Source organism: Eleutherodactylus coqui, chromosome 8, assembly GCF_035609145.1.
Source record: "Eleutherodactylus coqui strain aEleCoq1 chromosome 8, aEleCoq1.hap1, whole genome shotgun sequence".
Classification (NCBI taxonomy): Eukaryota; Metazoa; Chordata; class Amphibia; order Anura; family Eleutherodactylidae; genus Eleutherodactylus; species Eleutherodactylus coqui.
Genome location: NC_089844.1, coordinates 56,494,358 through 56,508,714, shown reverse-complemented (window position 1 = coordinate 56,508,714; position 14,357 = coordinate 56,494,358). Strand labels below are relative to the sequence as shown.

The window sequence follows — 14,357 nt, the reverse complement described above, 5'->3', positions numbered from 1 at the left end:
CTCGTCTGTAGGCGGCCTAAAATTAATGTAAGTACTGTAAGGCTCTAATTTTTTCAAGAAACACTGCTAGCGCTCCTTCACATTGGCGATTGCAAAATCGCCACTTTTTTCTCGTGATTTATGAGCGTCAGCGCTGCTTTTTCTCACAAAAACATCACTGTGACTTATGATGTTCGCACACGATTTTGCCACGATTTTTTAGCGCAAAAGTCAAAAGGAGTTTCTAATGTTAAAAACACCGCATGAAAACCGCAAGTTCGTGCTTTGCGATACAATAAAAAGGAGGCTCCATAGGGAAACATGGGAGATAAAAAAAAAAACAGAAAACGCTGAAAGATAGGGCATGCCACGATTTTTTTCTCTCTCAACATCGTATGAGTGAAAACATCGCAAATGTAAAGGAAACCACTGAAAATCATTGGTTTTATAATTCTGCGATTTCACTCACTTTCACATCGCTCACATCGATTTTCTGGCAAGTGTGAAGGCCCCCTTAGGGTTTCTTCACATTTGCACTATTGCTTTCCTTTGTTCTATTCAGAGTAGAACAAATACATCATGGAAGTGCTGGGTTTGACACATCATAGATAGGAACAGTGTCCAATGGACCCTATTGATTGCAATGGGGTCCGTTGTCTTCTGACATGCCGCCTGGTATTTTACTGAACAAAATAGTGCAGCATGTTCTATATGGTTCAGCTTCTTTGGACCAAACCTGTGATGGATCATGCAGGCCTGATACTTCTGTTCTTGGGAAGCCAAGTTGCCAAGAGTCTCTGCATTGGCTACTCCGCTCTCCCTATTTGCAAGTGAATAGAGGGGTCAAGAAGGGTAGTTATAAGCCGAACAAGCGTTTGACTAGCAGCTATCTAAAAATGTGTGGCCAGCTTTAGACCTCATATACATAGCAGTATTACAGCTCCAAATAACTTCTCAGCCATATGGATCTATAATAGGGCACCTATTGGATCTGGTGGACCCTAATGTACCACTATATGGTGCAGATTTCAAATAGAAGCATACAGTCCAAATTAATTGATAAGAGAATGTCTCTGACATGTGCCCAATGGAGCGCCATATAGCACCTCATGGAGACCTTGTAGCTCACTAGTACAAAGTACTAGTTAACAGTATCAGAAGTTCATTTTTGGAACCATATAAAAATTGCAATTCCAAGCAAATTAGCTATAAAATCATATGTGCCACTACTGTTCTTGCATATCCCCTCTGGTGTCACTATCTTTGCCTGCACAATAATGAAAGATATCTTAAAACTAGAGATGAGCGAGCACGCTCGTTTAAGGCTGATGCTTGATTGAGCATTGGTCTTGTTGAGTAACTGATTATTGGACCGAGCACCATGTAGGGGATCTCTATCTCTATCCCCCGCTGCCCCCTGCATGGTGCTCGGTCGAGTAATTAGTTACTCGACAAGACCGATGCTCGATCGAGCATCAGCCTTAAACGAGCATGCTTGCTCATCTCTACTTAAAACCTTAAAATTGCTTTTCCTACTTCTAGCTTGTTTTGTTGCTGAAAGGAGACAGCTTTGTACACTGTGCAGTGGCCCAGATTTGGTACTGCAGGCTGAGTCCTATTGAAGTGAATGGGACTCAGCCTGCAGTACCAACCCGGGCCACTGTGCAATGTACATCGCTGTATGTTTGCTACAGCAAAATGGCTAAAATGGGACAAGCCCTTTAAGCAAAAAACTGTTTCATTCTGTTTTGGTTTCTTATTTGTTGTTTTACCTGGTCGCAAATTTAATTCAATTTCTCTGGGCGTCATCTGTATTTTATCATCTAGGATTTGATCTCTTTGAAACAGAATTCCACTGGAAGGGTTAACGATATTCTCTTCCTTACATCCTAGATTAATAAGTTGCCCAGTGGTGTCACATCGTACTGAGTCAGATTCCCCTGCTTTGGTGAAGTTCTAAAAATGAAACATTAAAGAAATGAGAAAACTTTACAAATAATTGGATAGCTAAAGCCGAAAATGTGTTGTCCACAAAACACTAGAATAGCAACTGAATAGGAGTGGTATATATTTGTTTATGTTACTGAGTACGCTAGATTTTAAAAGTGTTCCAGTGTTTTCACAATGATATTAAATAATTAAGAAATTCCTATTTTTTAAGTGGCACTTAAATGGAATCTGTTAGTTAGAACATGCGGTCCAAACTGCCGGCATCATGTTATAGAGCAGGAGGGGCTGAGCAGATTGATATATAGTTTTATGGGGAAAGATTCAGTAGAACTTGTGTTATTAGTTAGAGATGAGCGAGCACGCTCGGATAAAGCAGTTACTTGAGCGAGCATCGATTACTGCTTACTGGTCTAAACAGGCTCGAGGGGGCGGCAGGGGTGAGCGGGGGCAGTGGAGGTTAGCGGGGGGAGAGAGAGAGATCTCTCTTACGCTCCCCCCCCGCTATCACCTGCTCACCCCCACGATGCTCGCTGGAGTAACTGCTTTATCCGAGCATGCTCGCTCATCTCTACTTATAGTCATTTAAAACGGCTGTTCATTCTGAGCTGAACAGTCCAAGGGACGGAGCTATCAGTGATTGACAGCTACCCCTGTATGTACAGTCATACACACATAGCTATCAATCACTAATAGGACCGTCCATTAGACTGTTCAGCTCAGAATGAACAGTCCAAGGGGCGGAGCTATCAGTGATTGACAGCTACCCCTGTATGTACAGTCATACACACATAGCTATCAATCACTAATAGGACTGTCCAATGAACTGTTCAGCTCAGAATGAGCAGCGGTTTAAAATGACTATAACACAAGTTATACTGAATCTTTCCCCATAAAACTATACAGTATATCAATCTGCTCAGCTTCTCCCACTCTACAACATGATGCCTGCGGGTTGGACATCATGTTTGGGCTGAAAAATTCCCTTTAAGTGCTACTTCAAAAATAGGAATTTTCTAATTGTTTAGTAATACTGTGAAAATACTGTGGTACACTTTTAAAATCTAGTGTATTCAATAACGTTAAGTCATATGCACCCCAAAATGGTACCAATAGAAACTATAGGTTGCCCTGCAAAAACAAGCCTACACACATCTGCATCAACAGAAAAAAATGTTATGGTGAGAGAAAAGAAACGTTTCTTTTAATAAAAAAAAAATTTCACTAAAAATAGTGCAAAAAAACTATATAAATGTATTATTATGATCATAATGACCCACAAAATATGGTTATAATGTCATCTTTGCCACAGCGTGTATGCTTTAAAAAAAAAAGGACCCCCCCCCCCAAGAAAAAATTGTGTTTTTCCATATCACTCCACTTGGAAATTTTTAAAGTTCTCAGTCCATTACATGGTATTTTAAATAGTACTTTTGAAAAATACAATGTGTCCCCCAAAAAACAAAACCACAGACAGCTTGATAGAGAAATATAAAAGTTATGATTTTTTTGAAAGTGGGGAAGAGAAAACAAAAATGATTTTGCAGAACTATCCATGTAGAACTCAAAACTACTGCATTATGACAATAGAATAAATAGGTCATTTAGACCAGTGGTCCCCAACCTTTTTGGCACCAGGGATCGGCTTCAAGCAAGAACATTTTTACAAGGCCCGGCAGGGTTGGGCGGGACATGGGCGGGGCTTTGGTTATATGTGGCGGGGTTATGAAGGGGGTTGGAGTTTAGTGCATACTTATTTAATTATTACATTTAGAATGTCCTGGCAGTACACACATAGGGCAGTATAATATATCCCCCCGCCTGGCAGCACACACATAGGGCAGTATATAATCTATTCCCCCCCACCCTTCCAGCACACACATAGGGCAGCATATAATTTCTCTCCCCCCCCCCCAGAACACACATAGGGCAGCATATAATTTATCCCCCGCCAGCACACACATAGGGCAGCATATAATTTATCTCCCCCCCAGCACACACATAGGGCAGCATATAATTTTTCTGCCCCCCAACCCCAGCACACGCATGGGGCAGCATATAATTTATCCCCCATCCCACCCCCAGCACACACATAGGGCAGCATATAATTTATCTCCCCCACCCCCCTAGCACACACATAGGGCAGCATATAATTTATCTCCTCCTCCGCAGTAATAAGCAGCCCCTCCCGAAATAAGCAGCCTCCCCCCAGTAATAACCAGTCTCCCCCCAGTAATAACCAGCCCCCCCAGTAATTAGCAGCCCCCCCAGTAATTAGCATCCCCCACCAGTAATTAGCAGCCCCTCCCCCTGTAATAACTAGCCCCCACCCCCAGTAATAAGCAGCCCCCCCAGTAGTAAGCAGGCCCCCCATCAGTAATAAGCATCCCCCCAGTAATAGGCAGCCCCTTCCCAGTAATAACCAGCCGACCATCCAGTAATTAGCAGTCCCCCAGTAATAAGCAGCTCCGCCAGTAGTAAGCAGCCCCCCTAGTAATGAGCAGCCCCCCTAGCAATAAGCAGCCCCCCCAGTTGTAAGCAGCCCCCCCCCCAGTAGTAAGCAGCCCCCCCCCAGTAATAAGCAGCCCCCCAGTAGTAAGCAGCCCCCCCCAGTAAGCAGCCCACCCCAGTAGTAAGCAGCCCCCCCAGTAACAGGCAGCCCCCACCCCTCAGTAATAGGCAGTCCTCCCCAGTAATAACCAGCCCCCCCAGTAATTAGCAGCCCCTCCCCCTGTAATAAGCAGCCCCGACCCCCAGTAATAAGCAGCCCCCCCAGTAGTAAGCAGCCCCCCCCAGTAATGGGCCTCCCACCCCCCCAGTAATGGGCAGCCCCCACCCCTCAGTAATAGGCAGCCCCCCCCAGTAATAACCAGCCCACCCCCCAGTAATTAGCAGCCCTCCCCCCATAATAAGCAGCCCCCCCAGTAATAAGCAGCCCCCCTAGCAATAAGCGGCCCCCCAGTAATAAACACCCCTACCCACTAGTAAGCAGGCCCCGCCCAGTTGTAAGCAGCCCCCTAGTAATAAGCAGCCCCCCCAGTAATATGAACCCCCCCTCAGTAGTAAGCAGCCCCCCCAGTAATAAGCAGCCCCCCCAGTAGTAAGCAGCACCCCTAGTTGTAAGCAGCCCCCCAGTTGTTAGCAGCTCCCCACCAGTAATAAGCAGCCCCCCAGTTGTAAGCAGCCCCCCCAGTAATAAGCAGCCCCCCCAGTAGTAAGCATCCCCCCCAGTAATAACCAGCCCCCCCCAGTAATTAGCAGCCCCCCCAGTAGTAAGCAGCCCCCCCTAGTAATAAGCACCCCCCCAACCCATATACTTACCTCCTCCCTGCTGTCAGCATCGCTCTCTCTCTGCTTGCCCTGATGTCAGTGTGCGCCGGGATGAGCGCGATTACCAGGCTGTAGCTGCGGCGCCCCCGCTAGTACTCGCTTCAGTGGTGAGCGGCGTCGGCACGCTGCGGGCCACATAACACGAGGCAGCGGGCCGGATTCGGCCTGCGGGCCTTGTGTTTAGAAGAAAAGTTCCGCGGACCGGCGCTAAGCATCTAACGGCCCGGCCCCGGTCCGCGGACCGGTGGTTGGGGACCCCTGATTTAGACCAAGCTTGCCCAGCAATAGCAAATAAAGATGATTTACGACCAATATGAGTGACCATCTGTGGCATTGGTTTCCAATGCATCAGTTCACAAAAACAGCGAACCATGAAAAATGGAACATACGCGACCAAAATACCGACGCATATACGCTGGACAAAAAGATAGTTTCGGAACTATGTATTGGCCAATATATGCCAGCGGGTCCCATAGATTCCTATGAGAGCAGGGGAAAAAAGGCAGGGGGAGGCTGCAAAACATTTACAGGTGCCTCTATGTAGACATTAGAAGTCATTCAGCGGAATAAAGCCAAGGGAGGGTTTTCCGTGGTGCGACGTATTTTTTCGCTAAAAAAACACGCTCAACGGTCGTGTGAATGGGGGAGAAAATGCAAGTTACCCTGGAGGAAAAAAATGAAGGCATGATGCAGATATTAATTAGTTTGCTAGTTACTACTGATTGGGTTGATTTATGATAAATGCGCAGCCCCTTTAAGCGTTACTAACTTACCACTTGCTTACACCAGGCGCAGTATGGGCCTGACTGGATACATTCATTACAGGTGTTTGCTTTAATCTTAGTGCATACTTCAGCCGTAGTAGCTGTAGCTGTAAAGAAATGTAATTAAATTGCCTTAAAGCAATATATTTACTAATTAAAACCACATAGTGAAAACATTTTCCATTTTTCCAATCAACTTTTTTTTCTATTCTATTGTATGTACATAACTATTATTCACTGTAGGGTTCGAGAAGAAAACTAAAATATAACTTTTAATAAATAATATATTAAAAAGGAACTTGAATCTCAAGTTTCCAAAGGGACACACAAAAAAACATAAACCAGTTGCTTCTTCAGTAGGTAATCCCCACAAGGCTAGTATAATGAGGGATACCGTATCACCTGAAGAGCAGAAAAGAGGGCTCATATCAAGTAAAAGACCATTTTGCGGCTTGGACGATAGTCAGAGGCTACCCTGTAATGAATATAGTGTAACCACTGCCGTTTACTGGAAGGGTCAAAACCCCTTATATATATTCAAGATTTAGTCAGAGGTTTCCTTGGTCTACTGATGGAGATTTTGATCATGAGTGTGCTTGGGAAGAAAAAAGTTTCACCTCACTAGCACATTTTTTAGAGACCAAACGGAAATTACTCCTAAGAGGAATAACACCCTAGCATAGAGGATAAAGACGTAGCTTTTTTTCAGTAAATTCCCCCAAAGATTCCCCTTTAAAATAAAAAAGATCAGAGTGGTAGCAGCACCAGCCCTTGTGGTAGGCTGGCGGCTAATCATAGCCGCCAGCCTACCACAAGGGCTGGTGCTGCTACCACTCTGATCTTTTTTATTTTAAAGGGGAATCATAGCCGCCAGCCTACCACAAGGGCTGGTGCTGCTACCACTCTGATCTTTTTTATTTTAAAGGGGAATCATAGCCGCCAGCCTACCACAAGGGCTGGTGCTGCTACCACTCTGATCTTTTTTATTTTAAAGGGGAATCTTTGGGGGAATATTGAATCCTTCTTAGTGATAGCATCATCTATCTCTCCTATCGCTATCCTTTGCTATAGTTTAGCTAGCGCTACTATCTAGCAAGTGAAGATATTTCTACTACTGTATTAGACGCTGTGCTAAGAAATAGGTTCCTGATGACGCCGCATTGATTGCGGCAGAAACGCGTTGAACTGCGTAATTTACTGAAAAAAAGCTACGTCTTTATCCTCTATTTACAGCCCCAGGTTGTTTTTTTGCTAGTATTGATCTGCCGATTTTCTTTTTTGGTTGGTTAGATTGTGCGCAATACGGGGATTTATTTACATCCCAGGCACTTTCTCCTGCTAGGGTGTTATTCCTCTTAGGAGTAATTTCCGTTTGGTCTCTAAAAAATGTGCTAGTGAGGTGAAACTTTTTTCTTCCCAAGCACACTCATGATCAAAATCTCCATCAGTAGACCAAGGAAACCTCTGACTAAATTTTGAATATATAAGTGGGGTTGACCCTTTCAGTAAACGGCAGTGGTTACACTATATTCATTACAGGGTAACCTCTGACTATCGTCCAAGCCGCAAAATGGTCTTTTACTTGATATGAGCCCTCTTTTCTGCTCTTCAGGTGATACGGTATCCCTCATTATACTAGCCTTGTGGGGATTACCTACTGAAGAAGCAACTGGTTTATGTTTTTTTGTGTGTCCCTTTGGAAACTTGAGATTCAAGTTCCTTTTTAATATATTATTTATTAAAAGTTATATTTTAGTTTTCTTCTCGAACCCTACAGTGAATAGTTTGAACTTATCATCAGGTGTTTGTCCTGCTACAGTGATTTTATGTACATAACTATGAACTAACAGGTTTTAGAGATGTGCATTGTGTATTGCAGCAGATTCCTAGGCCATTCACACAATGGACAGGAACTGACACATTGACTTCTGTGGGAGAGTGTTGTGAGCATGCTCTGTAACCTTTGCAGTGGTCATTGTGGAGAGAGGTGGGATGACCGTGATTATCACCTATTATGGTAGCTTCTGCGTTACAGGAAATGCCAAGCTTAGTAAATGTCCCCCATGTTTTGAAGATGTGTCCTAGACAACTCGCCCCCTCACCTTTAGGCACTATAACGTAGTTTATGGGGCTCAAGGGTGTTGACAGTTTCCCTGTAAGCCATGCAAGGATATAGCCCAAAGCTGCTCACACACATACAATTTACAGCGGCATTTTTCTACACATGGTACAGCATTTTATTAACGCACCCCATCGTTATGATGGGTGATAAGGTGCATTAAAAAGCGCTAAAATGCGTGAAAATAGAGCAGACAGCGCTTGAAAATCACAGGATTTCTAAGCTCTAGTCTCTGAAGCCTCATTGAAATCAATGTAGGTGTTGTACCATTATTGTACATAGTGTATGGGATGCGGGCACCTGCATCATCGCTAAGCGATGGTATGGGAAATATAAACAAAAAAAGGTGTACTGCGCATGACCGCCTTTGTGATTTGCAGTTCAAGCCGCCCATAGGGAGACATGGGCGTACGCAGCTTAATTAAAGCATGTGGGTGTTTTTTCGGACCTTCTGGTCTGGAAAACAAATTGCAGCATGCTTTATTTTGCCGCAGATCCTGCAGGGACGACTTCCATTGAAGTCAATGGAAGCCGTCCGATCTATGGTACACCCACAGCTATCACTGCAGACGTGCTGCGGATCCCACGGGAAAGCAGGAGCTTTAAAAAAGACAAACTCCGCTGCGCATATGTGGCGGTGCGCTGGCTGGCAGGCCCACCGCACATGCCGGAGCGCCCACCCACATCCACAGAGCCGAAGACGGAAGACCCGCACAGCCACGCAGAGGATCTGAAAGGGTATGTCCTCTTGCCGCAGGCAGCATGGGATTGCGTTGCGGGCTCCCATCCACAGAATTCGACCCGCCCGTGCACATGAGGCCACATGAGGTCAGCTATTCCTCCCTATTATTCATTGATTTTATTTGTGAAATACATCACGGTTATTTAGGGCTCGGTCAGACAATCGAGCTGCTGATATGCAAGGATTATGCATGTGAACGGGCTGCCTGTAGCTCTACCGAGCACCCTGTTGACGCGTCCGTGATTTGGGCAGCCTGCTTCCATGGCTCCCATAGTAACCTATGGTAAGCACCCTAGACAGCGGTCACCAGGGAGCTGACAGGTAAGTCGGCACTCGCTGCTGGTTCTTTTTCAGAAGCACAGATTCTAAAAAGGGTCCATGTGAACGCTTCCATAGCAACCTATTGGTTGCTATAGAAGTGTGGTTTACACGCTGCTGTAACAGCGTATAAACCACACTCGTCTGACCGAACCCTTAAGGTGCAGTCACACATTTTGGACAAATCCCGTTCTTTTGCCGCAATTACCATGAAATTGCTGCAAATTGCCACAGTTTCTGATAAACCGCCCTATTTTGCTGTGGTTTTGCAGTAATGGTGGAAAAAAATATACAAAATTTAATTCCAGTATGTGACTGCATCAAAGGCCTCTTCTGCCCTAATAAACACAATTACTCACCAAGTTTGGAATCGATGATTTCATCTGATATCAAAAGGAATACAATACACCAGAACATTTCCTGAAATAAACAAATACTGGGTTAAACAATTGTCTGCAGTAGAGACAGAACTGCTGAGATTGCATTCAATTAAAAGGCCACTCTGATGAAATGTTTTTCATTCATAATGCAGCTATCCCCCAGTATATATAGCTGAGCTATTATCTTGGTTAGTTACTTCTCTCTATTTGAATCTCCTGGCCTCTCTCTCCTTAGATGGTCATGTGATCTCAATTCTGACTGGCACAGATTTACTTGGGGTTATGTGTTCAGTTTCTAGTCAGTTTCCAAGTCTGTGTGATGCTATTGTATGGACCCTACCACAGAAACTGCTTAGAGAGGGATACAGACACTCCTATCACAGTTACTGATGATCACAGAGATCCTGTCAAACAGCTTTAATAGAGGAGAACACAGCTCATTCTCTTGACTGTATATTTATGCTCTGTAGCTTGTTGAGGTGAATACAGGTTGCAATGTCAGTTTTTACCTGCAGTATAAATTATACAGTTTCTAGCTGCCCAGGTAATGCTGTGCTAAGGCATCATGGGATAGATGTAAAAGTGAAAGCAAAAATCTAAACATCAAGATGGTACCAGATAAGCATCTGAGAGGGGCTGCACTGCATGGAAGTGACTGCAGTATACATAGGAGACCTCCAGAATGTGACAGGCAATCAGGTGCGGGGGCAGGGATGGAAAATGTGTTTACACCAGAGTGGCCCTTTAATAAAGGCCTATACTAAAAGGATAATATCAAATATTGATAAAATGTTTTTTTCCACAATAATATCATGATGCAATAAAGGCTTTCCTCAGATTGTTTTAGGATTTAGGATTTATCACCAAGCCCTCAACTGCTTTATTGATTACAAATACAAAACGGGTAATAAATTTGAACACCACACAGTATAGGAAAATACTATTAGCAAATTATATAACCAGATTCTATACTGAAAGTTTTTTTTGTTCATGAAGCCCCTTTTGGAAGAGTACGGTTATACTGGGAGAAGCTGCATTTAACCAGAGATTTGCCCTGTAGCCGGAAAACACTGCAGTCCATGTTACATGTGGGCTGAGCCCGCCCTGGAGGAACCATTCTTACAGAGCGGCTTCCTGTTCTGGCTCATAGAGGGAGACCCTAATATTGCATAAGGACTGAGATTGCCTTTATGAAGGAACACCTTTAGTAATATCCCTCGCTAGGGCTAATGTGAAAATTCCTACATTTGCAAATGTACGGTACATGCCCAGTATCATAAATAACATTTACAGCCAGTATCCTAACTTTCTCTTATGCCAGCCGTTGGTGTGGGAGTATAGTTGTCAAGCACAGCTCCTTCCCACTGCACATTGTGCGGGCACAGCTGCTCTGCCAAGTAATCACCTCTCACTGATGACATACTGAACATGTATGTAATTTTGTGCATTTAAGAGAAAATCTAGTTTTTTCCCCTTTCACAAATAACCAACCTGCTACCTCATACACAAAGAAAAGTCCTGTAGACCCTCATAATGCAGTAATGGGTAATGCATGCAGTTCTACAACAGTTTGTGTTATTTATTAATGACAGGATTTAAGAAAATGTTTGTAGAAATGTTTTTGCAGCACAATAGCGCCTTTTATATAGAATGGTTCCGCCACCACCCGTAGTAAATGGTTAGAAAACTTAGTAAATTTACAACAAAACCTTGATGGAATAGCCATGTAACAAGTAACCCTTGGGACCCTATAAGGCCTGTTTCACACGGGCTACAAAATCATCACTACAAAACGGATGTATGTGAGGCCACATCCACACAGGCGACTTTATCGCACGATTTTGTCACTATGCGGCAGTACTACAAATCGCATGTATGTAGAGCCCATGCTTTCCTATGGGTTCTTCCAAACAATCGATGTTTTGTAGCCTACAACATTTCAAGACTACAAAATCACGGCATGCTGTATACAGCCGCGATTTGCAATTTTTGGTAGCCCATGTTTCCCTATGGAGCCTTCCTCCCTGTAGCACCGCGTTTTCAAGCGGTGCAATGCAACTTTGACAGCAGGAAATCCTACTGTCAAAGCCCTAAACTAAGCCCTAGCGGCAGGAAAAAAAAAGAAGAATACATCATTCTTAGGGTGGCTTCACACGAGCGTATTTTTGTGCGTGCATACGAGTGCACAAAAACACGCATCTATTAGCCCCAATGCATTCCCTATGGTGTGTGCACATGTCCATGCTTTACAGGCATGTGCCTGCAAAGATAGGACATGCGTGCACCATAGTGAATGCACACATTGTTTTCAATGGAGCCACAGCTGCTGCCATCAGCTCCATTGAAGACAACGGTCTGGTGGCACCCTTGCATTGTTTTTCAGGGAAGGGATTTACATATAAGCCCTTGCCTGAAAAACTAAAATTTTAGTGTAAAAAAAAAAAAATGACCTGTCCGCCGCTGCCGTGTCCTCTGCGGGGATGAAGAACGCATCTGCCGCATGCGGTAGATGTTTCCTTCATCCCCGCTAGTAAGAAGAATTCCCTGCTGCTGAATCTGCCACATCTGTGACAGATGCAGCAAAGGAATTCTTCAATTCTCTACCACAGCTGTCACACATGAGGGAATTGAAGAATTCCTTTGCTGCATCTGCCACAGATGTGGCAGATGGAGCAGCAGGGAATTCTTTTTACCAGCGGGGATGAAGGAAACATCTACCGCATGCGGCAAATGTGTTCTTCATGCCTGCAGGGGACACGGTAGCGGCGGAGAGGTAAGTTTAAAAAATTATTTTTTTTAACACTAAAATTTTAGCTTTTCAGGGAAGGGCTTGTATGTAAAGCCCTGCGTTCACGCGTGTTTTTGAGCGTACATAGGTGTGCACTTATGTACGCACAAAAACTCGCTACTGTGAAGCCATCCTTAGAAGCGCTGTCAACTCTGCTGCATCTTCTTTTGGCCAGGCATTGAAAAAACCCTGCCTCCTGGAACCGTTGCCTCTGATTGGCTGAGCGCTGTGATGCTTAGCTAATCAGAGCCAGTGCTCAATGAATGGCTGTGATTGGTTCTACTACTTTAAGGAATCAGTGGTCAGGTCAGCCTCACAAGTAAAAGGTCCACCTGCCAGATTCCAAAACATTAGAATCTTTGCATATCTTTCAGCAACAACACACAATAGACGATGAGAGTTCGTTACAACTACTAAATCTATAAGAAAGCATAATATCACCTACAGATGTGACCCATTTAAGCTAATACAAACAAAAAATGGAATTTCCCACACTTTCAACTATCCTAAAGAGGCTACAATGCTACTCCAAAAATAGTTGTTAAAACACAGTGGATGAAGAATCTAGATCATCACATAAAAAAAAATCCACAACCTTAACCAAAGAATGGTTGATGGGTGGTGCGACTAAATCTTAATGTTCAAAGACTAATCCTCATTTAATCCAATTTATGTTCAGTGCCTCCAGTTGGAACTGTAGCTAATCTATAGGTCAATTAGTGACCTTTTAACAGGCCATGCAATATGATTAGAGATGTGAATCAAATTGTAGTGCACTCTACAAGGAGAAACCTTACGCTCCCACAACTCATATTGATAGCCTCTCATCAGCCAAACCAGAATCCTACTGTACACTGATGAAAGGCAGTAGCCTTAAAACTGCTGTACATGGAGATTCTGGTGTGGCTTACATGCCTGGTCATATTTCAAGGCCCGTAAAAAGGTTGGATATTGACTCACATTCCAATAGGTGGCACTGTGGAGGCTAGACAATTTAGAAATTACATATCTGCCCTCTCTATTGATTACTCATCCATATTGCTGATAAAGCTTGGATGCCTTCTTTGCTCCTTTCTTTATATATGAAGGTGTTCAGCCGAATACATGGGGGCTGTTGTTTTGTCAAAGTTTACATTCTCTGAAGCCCTTATCCAAGCCATAATGGCTTTCTATACTTTTCCTTCAGCTAGGGTTAACACCTCAAGATTTCTATCAAAAGTTTTTGTAATTAATAGAACAAGACAGGAATGCCCCTTATCCCTTTTAATCTTTGCCTTAACAATTGAACCCTTGGCAGAACACACTAGGAAGCAATCCCTCATCACTGGTATTAAAGCTGGAGAGACAGACCATAAAATAGGTCTCTTCGCAGATGACAGAATTCTGGCTCTAGCTAACAGCACACAATCTTTACTAGAAGTTATACTCGCTCTAGAAAAATGTAGCAAAATATCTTATTATAAGTTGGATGTGTCCAAATGCTAAATTTTGAATATAGGAATCTTTCCCCCTGTTTATAGCACACTATGAAACAAATATCCCTTCCAGTGGGATAACTCCTCCATAACATTTTTAGGTATTTATTTAATGTACCCAATAAAAATCCTTCGCCAATCAATTTCAAAAAATTGCTTAGTAAAATTAAATTATGACCTCATAGCACCACTAGACACCTCATGGCTGGGACGTATAGCTACAATAAAGATGATAAATCCACAGAATGTTATATACTTTCTGCAATTTACCTATTACCAGTACTTTCCCTATGAAATATCTAAATGGGTTCCAAACAATTATTTTATCATTTTTATAGGTAGAAGTATTATACCAACCTATTACAAAAGGAAGTTCAAATTGTCCCTCGGTTGGACACTATTACAGATCATGCAATTTTGATCAATTGTGATATCTATGGATAAACAATTCTAAAAACATTGAGTATTGATAGAAAACAGTTTTAAAAAGTTCCTGATATCTTGAGTTTCTGTAG

The 14,357-nt window shown here is 43.3% G+C and overlaps 1 protein-coding gene across 5 annotated transcripts in view; it reads right to left on the bottom strand.

Moving 5' to 3' along the window:
• ITGB2 (integrin subunit beta 2) overlaps positions 1-14,357 on the bottom strand; it is a 116,391-nt gene that overhangs the window by 46,253 nt on the left and 55,781 nt on the right. For all 5 annotated transcript variants that reach the window (XM_066575656.1, XM_066575653.1, XM_066575654.1 and 2 more), the window contains exons 2-4: positions 9,559-9,619; positions 6,030-6,127; positions 1,752-1,935 (exon numbers count right to left, since the gene is read on the bottom strand). In XM_066575656.1, the coding sequence (XP_066431753.1) occupies positions 1,752-1,935; positions 6,030-6,127; positions 9,559-9,616 (340 nt within the window). In that variant the 5' untranslated portion in view covers positions 9,617-9,619. The remainder of the gene's footprint in view (positions 1-1,751; positions 1,936-6,029; positions 6,128-9,558; positions 9,620-14,357) is intronic.